Source organism: Acipenser ruthenus, chromosome 17, assembly GCF_902713425.1.
Source record: "Acipenser ruthenus chromosome 17, fAciRut3.2 maternal haplotype, whole genome shotgun sequence".
Classification (NCBI taxonomy): Eukaryota; Metazoa; Chordata; class Actinopteri; order Acipenseriformes; family Acipenseridae; genus Acipenser; species Acipenser ruthenus.
The window spans coordinates 8,081,876-8,102,528 of record NC_081205.1 but is presented as its reverse complement, the minus strand read 5'-3'; the positions used below and the strand labels follow the sequence as shown (position 1 = coordinate 8,102,528).

Sequence of the window (20,653 nt, the reverse complement as noted above, 5' to 3'; positions counted from 1 at the left end):
ATTGTGAGACAACAGATTACGATAACACTTACAAGTCTGTTGTAAACAAAATCAGCAATAAAACATGCGAGTCCCATTATTGTCATAATACTTAATGGAACAAAAGGCATAGTTTATTTCATTTAGTTAAGGTCTGTTAAAAACAAAGATCTGTAAATCCCCAGTTAAACGTTTTAACATATTTTCTCAGTCGAGTTCCTATTCTTGGGGGCACAAAAGAATGACGTCTCTGTCCTAATTTCCCCCTTTTCCTTTGAGCATTCCCAGAACAGATTGAGAAGACTATGAAAACAAAACTGCTGGCAGGCTTTAAAAGCAGTTCCAATCAGAGGAAAAGTTCTATTACACGAACAGGCAATAGTATTCTAAACACCCACCTTGGCTACAATATATCTGTCCTTGTTCTTTTCCTAGGATAGGAAAGCTCTAACTTTATTAGTTACTCGATACGGTTTTCAATCTTCATAACGGTCTCTCTGTATTAAGTGTTTATAAACTAGGGCTGTGTTCAAAGGTTCGTTCGCTAGCCAGGAATTTGAAGGTAGTTCTAAACCTTCGAAGGTTTGTCAGGCGACAATTCACTCACTATATGTTTTTTATTTATTTATTTATTTTTCTCTGTTAACAGAAACCGTTTGACAATGTGTGAAATACTATAAATCACACATTAAATGTCACTCGCATGCAAAAATTCGATTTGTATAATGCATATTACTAAAACAAAAGTTGCATTAAAATCCACTACTAAATCGTTATACTCAGCAACTCTACATTTTATTATTTTGGTTTATTATGCCAAAGCACTGGGGGGTAACTATAGCAGTTGTATTGCTGCCAGACTTGGGATCAAATGCAAATTAATTTTGCATTTAAATGTATTTAAATGCAAAACAGTGAACTATTTGCATTTCACTTGGTATTTGTCTATTCAGAAATACAAGTATTTGCATTTGTATTTAAAATCATGGGAAAGCTTCAAAAACATTATACATGCATTTAAATACTGTTCAATAAATTGCAAAAGTTGTTTTCATCTGTGTGTAACCCCTATTCGTCAAGATGCAAGTACCATGCATTCAGCTCAATCAAACTCACCTGTTCGAGATCTGCTCAACCTTTGAAGTATGAAGGAATGACACAGTTTGACAAACAAAGGTTGCTCTGTATTGGATGCTCTGTTGTTCTGAGTAAATCATCAGCTGTAACTATGAATGTCTATAAATACCCTGCATAGATGTTAGAAGGCTAGAAAATATACAAAAAATACAACAGAGCATTGTGGTATTATTCTACTTAAGAAAGTCAACCCTATTGTAAAGATGTCAGTTCAGTCTGTGATACAGCAGTACTATAAGTGCTTGATAAGCCAGATGACAAGGGTAAATACCCTGTAAAATGTAATTATTGCTGTGCTGAGCTTTCTGTCTCAACTAAAGCAACATCCAATCTTCTCAATCATCTTAAGGTAATCTTTCTTTTTATTTCCATATTAAGTGCAATATAAAACAATAATGTAATATAAAGAAATTGTTCATGTAGATTTATACATATTCTGAGTGTATTCTACCAATTACACTGAGCTTACATGCAAGATTACTTCCTTACCAGCAGTTATAAACGATGATATACTTGAAATGTATTTGCTTACGATTGTAAGTCGCCCTGGATAAGGGCGTCTGCTAAGAAATAAATAATAATAATAAATGATATATGCAAGTGTACTCCTTATTACTTATTTTTGTTTTGTTTGTTTTGTTTCAGAAGAAACACAAGGAAGTCTACAATGAGTATTCTTCAAAACTACCAGGAAAGGGTAAGCAGACCATCAGGAGCAAGTACAAGTCCACAGACCATCTCCAAACTGACATCACTGATGCCCTAGTGACCTTCACTGCAGGAGACTTGAACTTCCGTTCATTCTTGAACAAGCTGGTCCCATTTCATGTGGTTCCCAGCAGAAAACATCTTGTCTCAACATTGATTCATGAGAAGTGTATGCAGCTCAAAGAAGATCTAACCCTTCATATACAGCAATCCCAGAATATCTATGTGCCCCTTAACATCTGGTCTAGCAGGCAGATGCTCATTTCATTCAAGACTGGACAATGAACAACTGACACTATAAAGCTGAACAGTATCATGAGACCATTGCTGGTTTTAATCTCACAAGTAAAGTCACCAACATAACCACAGATAATGCTGCCAATATGATTAAGGCATTCTCTCTACCTGGCTTTGAGAATATAGATGTTAAGGATTCTTCCAGTGCTTTTTGTGATGATGATACTGATGATGAAGATCTTGTTGCCTACAACTCTGACAGCACCACCTATGCACAGTTGGAACAGAGGGAACACATTCCTTGCTTTGCTCACACATTACAGTTGGTCATCAAGGACAGTTTCAAGAAAGGTGGTCAAATAAAAGCAGAAACTGCCTCTATAGTCTCTTATGCCTACAGGTCCACTCATGCATCAGATATACTAGAGTCTGAAAAATGCCTTCAGACAGGCAATGCAACATGTTGGAACGCTCAACTTAGCATGATCTGCTCCATCCTTACGGTGCCAGATGAGAAGCTAAGAGAACTTGACACTCCACAGCATCTCACTGCTTATGATAGGAATGTACTCAATGACTTGATGGAGATTCTTGTATCATTTGAAAGTGCAACTTATTGCATTCAAGGTGAGAATACTGTCACTGGAAGAATGGTAGTGCCATGCGTGAGGACTCTGAAGGCTGAGATGAAGACTTTAAGTCAGAAATTTCAGTCACCCTTTGAGTATACAAGCACATGTCACCTTGAAGAGCATGATGTATTCATAACAGCTTCATTCTTGGACCCACGTTTCAATTTTTACAGTGGTGCACATACAATGAAGCAGCAAGCACAAAGGAGAATCTTATTCTCAAGGCTGCAGCTGAAACTGCTTGTATGACCTTACAAACAGAAAAGGAAGTCTGTGAACCACCTGCAAAGAAAAGAAAAGGATTTTTCAGCTCACTTCTGTGTACTCCTTCCAATGTGGCCAAACCTTTTACAGTAGAGGGTGAGATTGTAAACTACCTATCTGAACCATGTATGCCTGAAGAAGCAAATCCTCTGGAGTTTTGGAAAGGACATGGGAGCCAGTACCCATCTCTGGCAAAGATTGCACCAAGATATCTTTGTATTCCAGCTTCTCCCACACCAGTATAGATCTCAACCTGAAAGATGCAAACTGAACGACTCCACTTGATATGTTAATGTTTATTAAATGCAACAGTAAAAACAATAAACTGTTCAGTGCACATATATGTATCATCATTTATGTAACTTGCTTCCTATATTGTTATTATTAATTCTAGAATAATTCTATTAATTCACGTGTTAAATATGATGCCGATAAGGGTCATATACTGGCACAATACAGATTTCTTTCAACGGTAAAATGCCGTTTATGCATCACCTGATAAAATACCAATATGGTAAAAACTGTTACCAGAACGATAAAGGAGACGGTAAGTTTTGTGAATATGGCCCAAATTGTACGAATGTTTGTACAGACTTATCAATCAATTAATGTCTGTTGTATGGAAAAGTATTTGAAATGTATTTGGTACAAATCACATATTTGCATTTAGTTTTGGTGGTGAAGGTATCACATTTGCATTTGCAAATTTAGAATTTCAAAAACATGAAGTTATTTACATTTAAATGCATTTGACCCCATGTCTGATTGCTGCAGTAAAATATGTACTGAATACCTAGTGTACAAGACAATTATAAGAGAAGTGATATGGAAGAATATGTTTGAAACATACAAAATATATGCCAACACTAATAATTATAATTTAGAAAACTGAGCACTGTCGGCCTAGCTCCTCCAGCTCATATTATCCAGAGGCAGAACTTTAATTTCTTCATTCACAATGTCGACAGCAAAGCTTTGCATAGCGTAAGCTGTATTGAAAGAAATGTCTCGAAAACCGTCTGTTGTTTGGGATTTTTTTTGTTAAATCTCCATACGACCAAAATGCAAACAGTGCAAGTGACTGTTGATGTATCTCTTCTTCTTCTTCTTCTTCTTCTTCTTCTTTGCAGTAAAATGTGACTGACTGATAACCTGCTTGTAACGATGACTGTTAAATAAAGCTTTGTTTTGCCTAAGTCAGCTGTAGTTCTTTTAATTGGCTGCAATAAGATGCTGCTGAAATGCAAGCCTACTGTATACATAGCAAGCAGCATCAATTACGTGTATATAAACAACCTGTATTTTTATTTAAATTTTAAAAACATGATTACTGTTCTATATAACAGTTTTTAACTAAATGTGAATGTTTTATTCCATTTATATGGATTACCTGAGATAATAGGATTTTCAATCAAATATAAAACTAGTAGCTATGGTGATGTCACCAGTAAATTATGCAAATTAGTACCATCGAAGGTTTGAACCTTCGTTTGGTAATGTGTGCCGAACCTTCAAAGCTCAAAATGTACCCTTTATTACAGCCCTATTATAAACCAATGGTTTCATCTTCCACATGATCAATGAGCTAACTCACATTCCTTTTAAAACAAATGGTTTGAATCAGCTTCAATTATGCTGAAACACTCCGTAGTGCAATTTTTCCCATTCATTTCCTCACCAGCTTTTCTACAACATCAGCAGGGAAGCTGCTGTCATTGGGACTGACTGATTTCAAACGAGTCAAATTGTCTGGCAGAAGTAATGAAGATTGGCATGTTTATGTGGTTTATTTACATTATGGATCTATATTTAGAATGTACAAAGTGGACTAGGTGGTTTAACAGGGTAATTCTCTAGCCTTTGAGCTCTGGAGGCCTACTGTAGGGTTAAGAAGTTTGGTGGTTAGAGGCCCAGGACTGAACACCAGAACTAAAGGTGGACTGTAGAGGAAACTTAACTAACGCCAGCTGGCAGTGGGTCTGACTATTTAAGAAACATTCGGTCCATCAATGCTTGTCCAGTTTTTAGTAACTGATTGATCTCAAAGTTGTCAAGTTTGGTCTTAAAGGATTCAAAACGAGTCAGCATCAACAACGTGTCTCCTACGCTCTGTCCTTCGTCTATCAGCACTTCATCTCTAACTGTGTCCTCTGGTACTGGTTTCTATGCTGCAATTAAAGTATTGGTTTGGGTTAACTGTTAAGATTGTAAAGGCTTCATCCAAGTCCACCCTAATTCTTCTTTGTTCTAGGCGAAGTAAATTCAGTTCCTTCAACATATCTTCGTAGCTCATTCCTTTAGGCCCTGGGATTAGTCTGGTTGTTCTCGAGGGACTTTGATTTGTACTCACTGCTCTTATCCCTCACCATGACCAAACAAATCACAATTCTATAAAAGGTTTTGAATAGGTAAAACAAACAAAAACGAAAAGTACAAAACAGACATAAAACTGGTTCCTAATATACACCAACCCAGCTACCACAAGCCAGAACTCATGAGTACTGCAAGTAGGTTAATACACTCAAGAACATGTGTTGTCTTACTACAGTATATAAAAAAAAATATGGGCATATGACTCTTCATCGCCCACAGGGATAATAATTACTTTATATAAAGGACACAGGAGCATCTGTAGCTCAGTCGCTGAGAGCCGGATGTGAGATCTCCTATATAGAATTGCTCAGTATGCAAACGAGGCAAGGTTGATTACACACTGAACATTCTAAAGAATTAATGTAGGACATTTCTAGGCTGTTCTTGAAGACGGCTATAGTCATAACAACAATTAATAATGATAACCCAATTTAAATTTCCAGGTTTTCAGCAGGGAATACACTTTTTACCTCTGTAGCTCACACACTGAAGCAACTTCCTTTTTGTCACATACTGTATATTTTATCTCAGAATATGCAGTCACAATCTTTGTATTCAAGCAAACGCTGCTTAAAATGTATTCAGTGGCAAAAACGGCCACGTTCGTATTCGTTCATATAACAGAATTTATAAATGAATGCAAAAAAGATGCAAGGAAACCAATGCATCAACGAGGTTCTACTGTACAATTCCTCTCTTTTTTTTTTATATAAGCAATTTTATAGGATACTAGGTTCATTTTACTCCAGAGAAGTTTTTCCAGCTACGTCAAAATGAAAGAATATTTGAGTACTCGTTTAAATTGTAAAACCCAAATCAGATTGTGACAGGGTAGCGTCACGGCACAGGCTGGCTACCGGCAGGAATTAGACCTAGAGACAGAGCTGCAGTATTAAGCGTGTATGTGCACGCTTATTTAACAAAATATCACAAAACACAGGAACGAAATAAAAGGTTTAAAACAAAATATTAACTGTAGTCTGAGCATTAGTCTTCACTACCACATTGACCACATTGATAAACAATACAAAAATCATAGCACAAACACTCAAAGCACAAACAAAGGATTTCTGGATCTTTTAATACATGTGCTCACTTTTAACCCCATCCCCCGCACCCCCCCACCCACACACACTATTTACAGCAGTCGGGTTTCTGCCCTGCCACTGAGATATACATTTTAATACCAACAAATAACCAAACCATGTTCACATGTAGTCTATATCTTCATACTTCTATTAAAAGTATTTTTGACATTTTGGTCTCGCAACTGAAAAACAGTTTGTGTTGCCGAAGCTCCAACTGAACTTACCGACTCATCCAGAGCAAAGCGCAGGCAGCCATGTTCGTACAGAACAAAGAATCGACGCTGCCATTTCTGCGTGAGAGAGAGAAAGGCAAATTGTATCAATTAATGTCATTGTAATTAAATGCGCATGGAAATATTTTATTGTGGTGGTGCAAATTCTTTTATTTATTTTTTTTTTTTTAGGGATGACTATGTGATAACCACACACAGATGGTTGATTCACTCTAGGGTGATTCCCCACTTCAGTAACATGCTCAAGTAAAATCCAACTGTGGCGTACCCTGGCAGGGTACAGATGTAGGGTGCTCAAAATGCCACTTTACTGACTATTTGTTTTAGGGGTTAAAGCTCAAATGTTATACAACCAGCCCTGGTTTAAAAACAATTATTACAGCACTCCTGCCTTTGAGAAATACGCTGTTCATGATAAGATATCTATACAGCTAAGTAATCATGCAGATAATGTGTGGCTAAAGCAAGTGAATAGACTTTAGACACAATTCACAGACATTTACTCCAAACCCACATTAGCACATCATTTTGCAGATAGTAAAAAAATCACTTAATAAAGTTACCAAATAAGTAAATAAAACAACTCAGACATTTAAACATTGTATTTAGAAGAACAGACTAAATGTTGTGTCTTATTAATTTTAGAGTTTCACTAATAAGGATTTGTAAATAGCAAATATACAGTATTAATTAAATTTATATATTTAGTAAAAACTGTTATGCAGAAATTAAAAGAATGTAAAAGAAAAACTACCATAGGATAACTAATTACATAGCTTCAGTGTCTTATATGGTTCCCTCTTTATTTAGATGATTTACACATAAACAAACATACTGAAAACAGTAAATCTGTGAAAGGCCCAACCCACGGGAAAGACTAACGTTCAATGTAACGTTCCATCCAGAATCCAGACTGGCAACTTCGCACATCCAGGCCGCAAACCAGTGCATCCGAGTGTGTGACTCACCCTGCACACCACACGGCCGCTCTTTTACCAGAACGACTCGGGGACCCCATATTTTGTACATTCTTAAATATTTCTTACTCTTGATCTCTGCATTGGATTGTCAAAATCCGTCCCTTCAGGTGCCAAACACAGCCAGCCTCCATAAATTGGTTTGGCCTACAAAGAGAAACAAAGGGAAATTAACAGTGAAAACAAAGGAAGATTTTTACTAGACTACAAAACACGACAGCTTATTCGAGGTCTTTGCTGAAAGCAAAATTCCATGATGTTAGGCGAACACATGTAATGACCTTTCACCTTTCGACTTCAAAACATGTTCTGCAGACCAAAGTTTTCATTTGTTTAAATTGCACTCTTTATAGGCACACTGGCAAATAATGAACAGCATGTCCTATTTAAATTTGTCTTTTGTATGTTTACAGACACGGTCGATAGAGTCACTTCATGATAGCCAAGGTTACATTTTTAGCACCAGCAACATAATCATTAGTCATCATAATCACTGTGAAGAGTATCTTTTTGGTTTTTACAAATACTTTTCTATTTAATTGGGCCTCTACAACAGTAAATGATATTGTATCTAGAAGACGGAAGTGTAGACTTTCTTTTGCTTTCAATTGTAGACCATACTGACTAGATTGATCCCTTCCCAGTGTTAACCATGCATTGATACATCATTACTATCTTTCCAATAGTCTAATATATTTTCTTTCACCATGTCCATACAGGTTTAAGCTTGAATGAAAACCTAAATGAGCAAGTAGCTTTTAAAAAAAAAAAAGTTGTTTACTGCCCCTTTACCTTTTCGTGATGTTTGACAATTCCTAGTGGTTCTTTTTGCCAGTACTCAAATACTGTGTTCATTTTTCTTAACTCTGCGTAAAGGGACAGGCTACGCAGCCTGAAGAGCAGCTCCTGTACAGAATAGTCATCTTAACACATAATTTAAACACAATAGGTATATCCCATGGTTTGTATTTACAGAATGTATGCAAGGCAATTGTTGCGACTTTGCCTTGTATCCACCGTTATAAAAGTTTACAATAGCAAATGCATAGCAAAGTGTAATAAAGCATAGTAAAACATTGTGAAGCCCATACAGGAATAATAAAGCATATTAAAAATAAATTCAACTCACAAGAAAACTGCAAAATTACAGCAGTAAACTTTTATAAGGCCACTTGTAATTTTGACCAATAACCCTACAGTACCGACTAGGTTTTGTGTGCAGATACACATTCAGTTGGGTTTCCTTTTTTCTCCCCCTTTTTTTCCTTAACCCTGAATTCCCTCGGCAGGCCTAACTTTCAATTTCCTCTTGGGCTAAACCCGGATTCCGCTCCAGTCTCTACTGGGTCATTACTGTGCCGACTCCCCCCTGCTAGACACTAGCAGTGGGATTAATAATGATGAATGACCTCTGGAAACTAACTCCTAATTTCTGAAACCAGACTTTCTTTCACAGACCCCCCCGCCCCCTCTCCTCATCCTCTCCCACAGAGAATACAGCGTGGCCCTAGACCCCATGGGATGCACGCAAGACTAGAAAACAGACTTTCACTGCAAACCTCTAGCCAGTAGTTTATGGGAAGGTCAACAGCTTAAAGGTATGTTGTCCTGTAAGGTTTTACGAATAGTTTTCATATGTTTAGAAGGCTTATACTTTATGAGCCCATGTAAAATGTTTGTAAAAATCAAGTTTTTATAAGGATTTGCCTGAATGTGTTCACTGAAACCTGGAGCACTAACTTAGGACAGAGGGTAGGAGATACTTCTTTACACAGTGTTGAGGTTATGGAATGGGTTACCTACTGTAGTTGTTTACACTGAAATCACTGGAACTCTTTAGGACACAACTTGAACAAATTTTGAGATCAACCAGCTACTAGGAACTAAGCATTAATAGGCCAGGTAGCTTGTTTGCAAATGTTCTTACAGTAAGTTCTTATCACTTAAGTGTACTTGTTAAGACCTTAATACCAACACACCTTCTAAATAAATGTAATTTATTCCCAAGCACCACCTAAAAGGTCTATAAGTCTAGGAAACTATGATAAAAGTTTGGATTCTAGAACCAGCTGTATTTTAAAATTGCATAAAACAGCAATCTGGGAACAAAACTAGTATTTGCTGTTTGGGAAAGATGGCCAATTTGAGTGGTTTTTGATTGAGAACTTGACACAGGAACCTGTGACCAACTGCTTCCAAAAGGATTCATGACTATGGTCCTCTCTGACTTTACACCAAGTGTCTGGTTGTTTTGTGAAAATATGTTATTGTGGTTAAGCCATTGTGGTAACTGATCTGACCCACTAAAAAAACTATCCAACTGCTTTCAGTAAGGTTCTATGACTATATTATTATTGTTTATTTAGCAGATGCCTTTATCCAAGGCGACTTTCAGAGCCTAGTGTGTGTGAACTATGCATCAGCTGCAGAGTCACCTAAAACTACGTCTCACCCGAAAGACGGAGCACAAGGAGGTTAAGTGACTTGCTCAGGGTCACACAATGAGTCAGTGGCTGAGGTGGGATTTGAACCGGGGACCTCCTGGTTACAAACACTTTTCTTTAACCACTGGACCACACAGCCTCCTAACACTGAATGACTAATTAGGCTATGTACTGTAACAGGGGGATGGTTAGAGCTTACCTCCACCCTCAATCACACTATTCTCTCAGGAACACTGAGGTTTTGGGACGCAGGAAACAGCAACTTGGAAGTATACACAGGTATAAATGTTTAATTTTGCACTGGAAGAATACTTTACACAAATCACAACTGGTGCTCATAGACTAACAGGTTGTATACAAAATGACTGATGTTCACAAACATAAAATCACGACTGACCAAATAATGCTCAGGAAGACACGGCATTACATAAGCCCCAGCCCTGCCTACCCTAACAGGATCAATTGTTCAATAGACAGTTACACATGGAATGATTTTATACAAAAATAAACTATTATTTAACATTAATCCCATTCATACTTTTTTACAATAAACATTCATATATTTTACATTAAACATGTTTCTTCTCCTTTATACGTATTTGTTTAACCTGCATGAATATATTTGTTTTCAAACACGATCATTAAACTATGTATTGTTTACTTATTATTATCATTGTCATTATTATTCTCTAATCCCTAACTATTACCAGTAAAGACTGAACATTAGCATTACCCCTTCTCTTGGAAGAGTACCGAACATATGTCTGTAACAAAACACTTGTTTCAAATGTCAAACTACGGCAACTTCGTTAAGGGAAAAAGCGCCCTAATCTAAATACAGCAATACACCATCATATATCAAATACACCTGCTCAACAGCTTGCACGAAACATAACATACCACGGCTCTACAGCCAGTAGAATAAGAACAATTATAAACACAATAACAGGCATTTCAGTATTACAGCGAGGGTCCCACCCCCACAGGCTAATAGGCAGATCTTGTGGCAAGGGGTGTTGAAGGGTGGACAGGGGGTGGGGGCAGATAATCTTGGGGTGGGCTCTCAACAACATTGTTTTATGGCAACGTTGACTGTATTGAAGGAAAAACTATGGAAGAATTTAGCTTCAAACACCAGTCAGTCTTGAAGGTAAAACGTACTGTGATTGAATAGCAAATACATGACCAACACTGGGCATATGCCAGCTTATATATCATATTTTACCAATCTCTCCATAGTGTAGTCCTAATGCACTGGTATTCCCCATACTATTTCTTCACTGTACCATACAGGCAGAAGCTAAATGACATGATTGTCAGTTGGCCCGAATCGCATTGATTTCTGCAAAGTGATATAGGGTCAAAGGCTCTTTACTCAATAATGTGCTCTTAATGCATTGCTTAAGGCTATTGCTCATCTGCAGCATCTATGTACTGACTAGGCCGAAATGACAAGAAAACTATTTCAGCTGACCTGTGTAAGGGTTTCTTTTATTGATTATACAGCCATTTTCAGCAGTCTGTTAGATTGATTGAACTGACAGGCTCTAAGAATACACAGTATAGGCTACTACATACACTCAAACCTTTTTAATAAGAACCAATAGCACTGGTATACTGCACACCACCACTAGGTTATATTTGTAATATGAATTTAGGATTTAATAATTAGGCAGGACTTGATTAAAGTCTTTAAAATCTTAAAAAGGATTTGACAAAGTAAACCCTAGTCAATACGTTAATCGCAACACAGAAACTAGGGCCAGCGTCATACGTCCCCACGTGTTGATACTACTGTTTAATTAACGTACCTGTAATTTTTCTTTTCATTATTAACATGCTGACATCTAAAGTTTGTTTCAAAGCTCTTTTCAAAATGACTGCTCTAGTGCACTGGGGTTTGCGATCTGTCCTCTAAATCACTGCAAGATGAGCAATTAAAAAAAAGATAAACATAACAAGTGCTCTGGCTTTTCTGTTCCATACCACATCATGGATAGTTATTACTGTGCTACTGTGGGCAATAATCCTCAAACTATCAGTGCACTAGAGTCGCCATTTTGATAACAGCTTTGAAACAGACTTTAAAGTTACGAGTGTAAAAAGTTGTCAGGATGTTAACAATGAAAAGAAAAATTATTTAAATAGTTACGGCAACACATGGGGACGTGCAACGCTATATTTTACAGAACCCTGCTGCTTACTCTTTAAGGAATGTTATCAACATTATAATTTGTTTACATTTCATACAAAAATGTACTCAGGAGGTGCTCAGACTCAGTGTTAGTTTTCCACATGGCACAACAATGGCGAAAAACCCTCAAGGCACTCACTGTAGTAACCATGGTGACCAGTTAAGTGCACAGCTATTTACATTGCACAGGTGCTGTGCAAACGGTGCTGGGTAGCCATTCCAAAGCACTGTGTTTTCAGCTAAATAAACACAATGCACTAGGCACAAAAGTACAGTGGGTGGTTTGAGCCCCTATTTGTCAACACTTGAAAATGTTCATAGAAGGATTCAGGAATATTGCGGTTCTTGAAATGAATGTGGTAGTTATCATGAATAATTCAAAAGAATAATTAAGATTCAGTGACCCTTTAACCTGAAACACAATTTGTCTTTTTACTTCCACAGTTCAGACTTCTGTGCCGTCTACTTGAAACTGGCTGAAGCCCACTTTACGGCCTGTGTTTTTTCCCTCGTTTAATGAAGCTATTCAGAAATAGGAGGACACTCTCCAAACATACACTAGCAAAAATACCAAACTCTTCTGTTAGAATTTGAAAAAGGCCTTAATTCAATGTTACCATGCCTCAGGTACATTTAAATTACATGTCACCACAGAACAATTAACAATTTAAATGTTCCTTAGAGGGAAGCATCTGGTTTACAGTACGTCTATTAAATATTTTAAAAAGTTGACTCCTACATTAGTATGTTATGACCAGGGATCCACCATTTTTTCCACCATTAAAAAAGAAATTCTCTGATAAAAAAAATTAAATATTATTCCGCATTTAAAATAAAAGGTTAAAATTGAGGTTGCTTAATAGGTGAACATTGAACTAATTTTAAATAAAATAAATAAAATTAAAAAAACAGGTAACAGTAACAAGATCTTACAGTTAGCTACAGTATGCCACTGCGCCTTGCACTGTGATCAAAATGTTGCCATTTTATTGAACTACAATTTACAGGTTGGTCCATTCAGAAGATCTTGGACCTAACTGATCATGAGAGCTGCTGGTGAGATTAATAGCCATTAATCAGCCTCACATTCGACATGGTCATTGTATTTTATACAGTAGGTACTGGTGAATATTCTTGTGGTTTAGCCAACCTAGCCTATCCCAAGTGTAATGCATGAATCACATAATGAGATATAAATGCTAAGGATTTATTTCTGCAGTGGCACCCATGACTGAAGCACCAACACTCAAGTCACAGCAAGTACAGTGCAGTGCATTTTGGAGAACGCACCTCAAATTGCAATGCATACAGCATGATAACGCCTCTGCACAGAACAATCAATGTTGTTGTCAAGCAGTGTTCTGGGGACTTGCTTCTAATATTACCCCAGAGTGGTTATCAGATGCTGTGATTTAAGCACTTGACATACAGTATCCATGCATCTAATCTTCATTCATAAAGTCAAGCAGGTTTTCTTTGACTGAGGCTTGCAGATCATTTTGCTTGTGTTGTGTGTTTAATTACTAGGTTGAAACAATTCCTGTAAATAGCCTATATCATCAATACGGTTTTCCACTTATTTTTTTTAAGTGTTAATATTTGATTGCAGTCAAAACAGCCTTTCTGTTTTCCAATGTACAGAAAAACTAGTGGGCAGCTCTACACTGACACGCAGTGACATCTGACTCCTTAAATGCTTGTTTGCTTTATTGTTTTCAAATAAATATATCTGCCATGTGCACCAGACTATCCTTTAGTAAAAGTAGCATAAAGTAAAAATCTCCATTTGTGTGTCTTTAATAAGCTTGGCTAATGAGCCTCACACACTTAAAATGGCCACCACTTTTTAAACCATGAACAGTTTTTCAAAACTCTGCTCTCTTAAACAATACAGGCTACGTTTGAATTGTGTGCCCAATAGGCCGGGGTACTGCCAAATGGAAAATAGGCCTGGGTACTGCCTAATGGTTAAGGTTAATTAACTTTCACCTGAGAGTATTAATTGCCAGCATCACCGAGTGACACACTGGACTTACACTGTTAAACAAAAGTAATTTTCAAACAAAATAAATGCTTCAGTCACTCCATTCAATCCTTGCTGTAGATTATTTCCCACGTTCATTTCAAACTCCTGAGAAATCTTTGTTACATGTTTTACAGCTAAATAAACTGACAACAGACATCTGGCTGCATAGCGGTTTTAAGACGTCAGAGGTTTTATTGTAAGTCTTGATTGCCCAATGGTTCCAAACAAGATGACCACACGGCATACTGTAGATCTGTCTTCATTAGCACAGTGACTGGATGAACTTGGGTGACCTCAAACAGTACTGCTTTCCAGGGTACTATTTCTCAACTTTTTATCTGGAAAAGCAATCCTAACATTTGTAGACTTAGTTGAAGTGGAAGTACATGCACATTTTATCTCGTTATCTATCTTGCAGTCGCTTAAATATTTGAAATGCTGTAGATCACATACACACACTGTGTTCATGACTACAATGAAGAACAACAATTGGGTTGGTTGTGATTCCCTTTTCTCTACCCTTTTCCATGCTTTCAATGATAATTCCACTGTATTGCCCCATGGATCAGCGGTATACTGAAGGGTTGTAGCGGTTTGGAATTAATATTGGGGCACATGACATATGACACGCTTGTTTTCCAGTTATGTAAAATGTTCCTTTCTAATCTCTAGCATCTAAAGTAATTCAGTATTCCTTTTGAAATGAGATTCTAAAGTATTGCCTGTATCGTACTTACTAAATTAAACCTGCAACACAAAAAATGGATATGGATTTTACTGTAGTGCTGCTGAAACTAAACAAAGCAAGAAAATGGAGAGAACTCTGTTACTGGTTACAGTATGTACTGTAGCCTACATATTGTACAAAATGTCACAAATCACTCACTTTCCTTTTGTAATTATGTAAACCTATATAATCCACAAAAAGATAGTTCTAAAAATGAATGTTCTCACCCCTCTGCCTCATCATTTTCAGACATTCCAAGATTGCACTAAGCAAAGTAAGCACTTGGACATCCAAAGCCAAAACCCAGAGGTTATGAAATCTAAACAAGAAACTACAGAATCAGATAATTAAAATCCAGCCAGACTGCATCGCAAACATACCCTATGAGAACATTTCTTCATATTTGACTGGAAAGATAAGAACACAACTTATTGTTAGTATATGGTGTAACATCCTTAGTAAGTGAACCTGAAGTGCCATACAGTAGCTTTCTACTAAATGGTTTCATGTACAGTAACATAAAGTCAGTGTGCAGAGTAATGAATACTTGGTACTGCGTAGTACTGTAGAATTAAAACACAAGAGGTTCCCAAGACATGGCTAATAATAATAGCCCAGCTATCCAGGGAACAGCTGGTGCCATATAGCACAGTACAAGTGTAGACAGAAGGAACCTCAACTACAGTATCACTGGTGCCAGGGTTTGGCAGCCCTGCTGTTAATTTGAGACTTGTAACATGGAATTAGTGATCTCCTCAAGGCATTCAAACAAGGAATCGGAAGAAAAATTAAAGCTACTGTAAGAAATGTGGCATAACTGCCCAGACCAATGTTTTACTTGCTGTGGAGCAACCCCATAGCTGTGAGCCTCTACTGTAGTTAAGGGTTTTCGTGGACTTTGATGTTTCCTGTGATACCGTTTCCATTTCATTTGAGATTGCTCTACCACAATTATAATGCACTTACAGTCAAAGCTTGCTTAATGGCCTCACAAAGTGGTGTTGTAGTGACATTTTGTATTTACAATGATTTTTACCTGCAGTTTACAGTTGTTGCCAGATTCATCAATGGTCACTAATTGACCAGGGGTGTTTAATTCTGGTCCTGAAAAACAATCCACATCAACAAAAAAGATGTGCGACGTGAGAGAATGTCCTTACCACGTTTCATCACAACTAAGCAGGTTTACCTCTGTGTTTAATAGGCAAACACTGGCTGGAGATTTAATTGGTTCAATAAATCATGGTTTTAATGGTACGCGGTTGGATTGTTTAGCCCTGCTATAGAAAGTGGTTCCTAAAGCAGGTCTGACTGTAGAAGCTATTCTGGAAAGGCTTTTTGGTCACAGAAAATCTGAGGGAAAACAATGTCATTGACACAGAGGTTCTCTCCTTGAACAAAGGAAAAACTGAAAGAAAAGTGTAGGAGGTTGATGGAAACAGCAGATAACTTTCCTCTATCGCTGTGGATGAGGACTGAAGGACAGTAAGATGGGAATTCTGCCCAAGGGGCGTAAAATGTATAGTATGGTAGCTGTTTCATCTTTAATGGAACTACATAGTGAGCAGAAGAGAACTTGTCTATTGAGACACTTATTTTTTCCCTATGTGTCTCGAATCCTACAGTGTATGTTGGCCCACTTGCGCAATTCTGCTACCGTAATTTCCAGGTAAAAAGTTTATTACTGTCTGTAAAAATAAGTAAAATATCAGGAAGGGTTCTGTTTAAAGAGGTATTTATGCCTGCCGCTGTTCAGATCAATCGAATAGGCCCCAGTGTATCAAATGAGATAAACGTGAAGCACTTTCATATCTCAGAGGGGAAGACTGCTTCTAGTAGATGGGTTAAAAATATCTCTTTATCTGAGTGTTATACAAATCACTAAATTATCAGGGTCAGAAAACTCTGAAAAGATTGTAAATTACAATCATTGACCTTTTTCGTATTAGGTCTATACCTTCCAACAAGGGGCTGATAACTGTATTACTACTGTAGGGGAGGGATGCTTTTTGCCTGTTTTATTTCCAGACCTCTTGTTCTAGATCTTGTGGTATGTTTCCGTCTGCACCATGAAACCAGTCTGTAAAACCTCAAGCTCCTCTTGTTCCAGTATCAATTCTATCTGCAGCTTATACAATCTGTAACCAGACATCAGGCTACACAAAAGTCCACCTGCATAAACTCGTTTTTGTACAATGGTAAATCAATTCGTCAAAGTCCAAACGTAAAACTCTCCTCTCCATTCCGAAATTGGGCTGACTCAATTAAAGGTGATCTCAACGGGGTTGTGAAATGGTAGACTGGCGTTATTTATTGATTTATTAATGTATGTATGTATCAAATATGGTTAACTAAAGATAGTATAACCTGACAACAGCTGTGACTGGGATCAAAAATCTAATCTTGTTTTTTTAAGATTATTTTCTGAGTGAAATAAAAATGCTTTCATAACAGAAGTCCGAGCTTACAATGTTACATTTAGTCTGCTGCTTACATTAAGGAACCTAAACCACAATGTCACTCTAGAACACATCAATACATAACATGAGTAACTGACCAAAGCCAATCATTAGCCCCCAGTGTAAAACCGAGATATGGAAACTAAGCTTGGTATGAAGCCAAGCCTGACAAACACATTTGAGATTTAAAAGCGTGATAGTGTTTTAAAAGCAATAGGGTTGACCCTGTATACAGTATTGTGACGCTTGGCCAGCTTCTTCTGGTGGCGTCTTATTTATTTTCTAGATGAGAGAGAGCGCAGATGTATGGCTAATTTATACATTAAGGAATAGCGTGAAAGCCACTTTAACAAAGTACAGCTGTGGTTAAAACAAAAGAAAACATTATATTTCAATCAATACATAACCAACATTATAATGCTAATCCTTGGTGCTCTATACGCCTACTGCGCATACAAAACAGACTGGGTGGGTTCACGCAGATCATTCTGTGCAGAATCTGACCAATTCAGCCAGTGAACACACCCATTGGCTAAATTGGTCAGATTCTGCACAGAATGATCTCCGTGTACGCATCCATTGTTTACATGGTCCGCTGGGTAATTGTATCTGTGGAGTTACCAGAATCATTTATTTGTATAAAACAAATTGCTTATTATATAAGAAACCCTCCAATTGTTATGTTTCTAGTGTGCATATATATATATATATATATGAGATAGATAGATAGATAGATAGATAGATAGATAGATTTGTAATTTCAGTCCAGGTGAACTAACTAACTAACTAACTAACTAACTAAATAAATATATATATATATATATATATATATATATATATATATATATATATATATATATATATATATATATATATATATATATAATCCGGTGTTACCATACCACCTATATATTATTGTGTATGTGTTAGATTTACATTTTCATTCGGCAAGTTACAGAAATGGCCTTTTAAATGTAACTTTTTATTTTTTACAAAAAGTATGTTTATGCTATAGAAATATTACCAAAACAGAGGTACGTATTTAATTTAATTTAATCCACAAAACCCATGTCGTTTCTTAAGTTAAGTACACTCAACACAAAAACATATCCTTCCTACAAGGCATCCGGTATCCTATCCTTTTTACGATCCATGACTCAATATGCCTCAGGATTAAACGGACGCTGGAAATTGAAACATCTGTAGTACATTAAATTTAACACCCTGTCTGATCAAATGTCCATAAATAAACCAGCCGGAAACCTATATTGATCAGTTAGCTAGATACAGTATTTGGCTTGTTTCAATGTTATTATTATTACACCTGAAAAAAAAAAAAAAAACACAAGGAGATTGTATTACTACAGAAATGTTCAGCGGGTACATGCATACCTTTTGACAGGTTAGAACCGATCGACTTGCATGCTTCTAAATCCAACGCGTCTTTTTATTTATTTATTTATTTATTTATTTATTTATTTGGAAACACAACTCTGTAACACTATAGAGATCACTCAGTCGTAAAAGGAAGTTGATTAAATCATAACTTAATTACCTGATTTAAATCCTGGTCGGTCAAGAGGTGTAATTCTCTTGGTTTGAAGCAGTTCTGACATTTGCTTTTGTTAAAAATGTTCGCCTGGAATTTCCTGCAAGTGTTCTCCTTAGCGCCAGACATTATTTACGGGGTTTTTTTTTTTAACTCCTCAAAAATGTGAGTACAGAACACTAACCAATGAAATAAAACGATATTACTGTTTTATTTTCAGCAGTGTTCATCCAATTTGTAAAAACAGCTTAGCCATCAGGTTCATGGTCCAAATAACGTTTTCACCGCTGCAGTACAGACAGACGTGTCCGTATTGACAGCTTCCTCCAGTCTCCACTGTGGTTTGAAAGCTACCTTTTTTTCTCACGGTTTGATTCGAAGCTCAGTCTGTGGCCTGTAAAGAAACAAACCAGTTAAACTCCGGTCTTCCAAAGAATCCGGAATGTCTACTGTTAAAATCCCAAATCACAGCGTTTTACACTCAATTCTGGTCCCATTAAAAAAAGATTAAGCCAGGGCATGGGGAAATATCCAGATCTTAGCAGCTGCCCTGTGATGAAGTTTCTGACTGTCTATATCCCTACTCCCGAGTCGCTAGCTCTTTGAATTTGCACTGCTTGTTTCATTCAGTCCTTCGGGATTTATCTTCCCCCTTTAACGACACACATAAAACAGCCTCCCGCGGTCGGAATGTGCGCTGGCGAGTAAACCCGACTGCTGTGTTGATTTTAATTGTGTGTGCTTTGTTATTGTTTTCGTTATTACATCCCAGTGAACGATCTTCTCCTTTTTCTTTTTAATAATATTCAATCCATCCCAATGGAGGAGGGTCGCAAACTCCCAGATTTGCTGTTGCTATTTCATGGAATCTCGCGAGACTTCCCGTAGCCCAGAACGCCATTTTGCTAATGACATTGTTCATGGAGATTTCATAACAGAGCTGGCGTTAATTGCGTGGCTTTTGCTGTCCCAGTACCACCGTGAGGCTAGTTGAATGTTTAATGTGGAACTTGTACTGTAGGTAAGCCATTTTCAATATGGCAAAGGAGTATAAGTGCAATCAAAACCGCCAGCCAGACTGAAAAGGGGATGGTCATTTAAAAGTATTTTGTCAGGAATTATTAACAGTGCAACATTTACAAAAAACAATACATTGCCCACTATAGCTAACAGTGTCCCATTTTACATTTGAGTTTTCCTTGCGTTTAGGTGTGAAAAGTATAATTTTGCATTAGGCAGCTGTACGTGAACACAGGAGTTAGCATACCTGCTCTCACCTGCAGGTAAACCCCAGAACGCTCTTTTATTAGGTCAAGTAGATGTAGACCTGTTTTAAAGATGAACTCACCAATACATTTATAAATAAATTACTAAAAATAAATAGCTTCTTTTAAAATAAAATAGTTAGCTTCACTCCTGTTGAAAAATTAGTTTCCAAAGATTTACCGAAAATTTGTGAAAAATAAAACCCATGTTTCCTTTTTTTGTACAAAATATTGTTTGTAAAAAAAAAAAAAACAGTACAATTTTTCAATTGTGCATCTAAATCATATAAATTAAAATGTTTGAAATAATATCCAGTTTGCCCAGCACACAAGGGTCCAGACATCTTAAGTTAAACGCAGG

At 37.0% G+C, this 20,653-nt stretch overlaps 1 protein-coding gene across 1 annotated transcript in view; it reads right to left on the bottom strand.

Annotated features, from left to right (window-relative positions):
• The window catches only part of LOC117423315 (protein outspread-like), a 70,775-nt gene extending 50,804 nt beyond the window's left edge, over nt 1–19,971 (bottom strand). The window contains exons 1-3 of the mRNA XM_034038860.3: nt 19,034–19,971; nt 7,698–7,775; nt 6,643–6,708 (exon numbers count right to left, since the gene is read on the bottom strand). Coding sequence (XP_033894751.3) covers nt 6,643–6,708; nt 7,698–7,775; nt 19,034–19,156 — 267 coding nt within the window. The 5' untranslated portion in view covers nt 19,157–19,971. The remainder of the gene's footprint in view (nt 1–6,642; nt 6,709–7,697; nt 7,776–19,033) is intronic.
• Nucleotides 19,972–20,653: the final 682 nt, after the last annotated feature.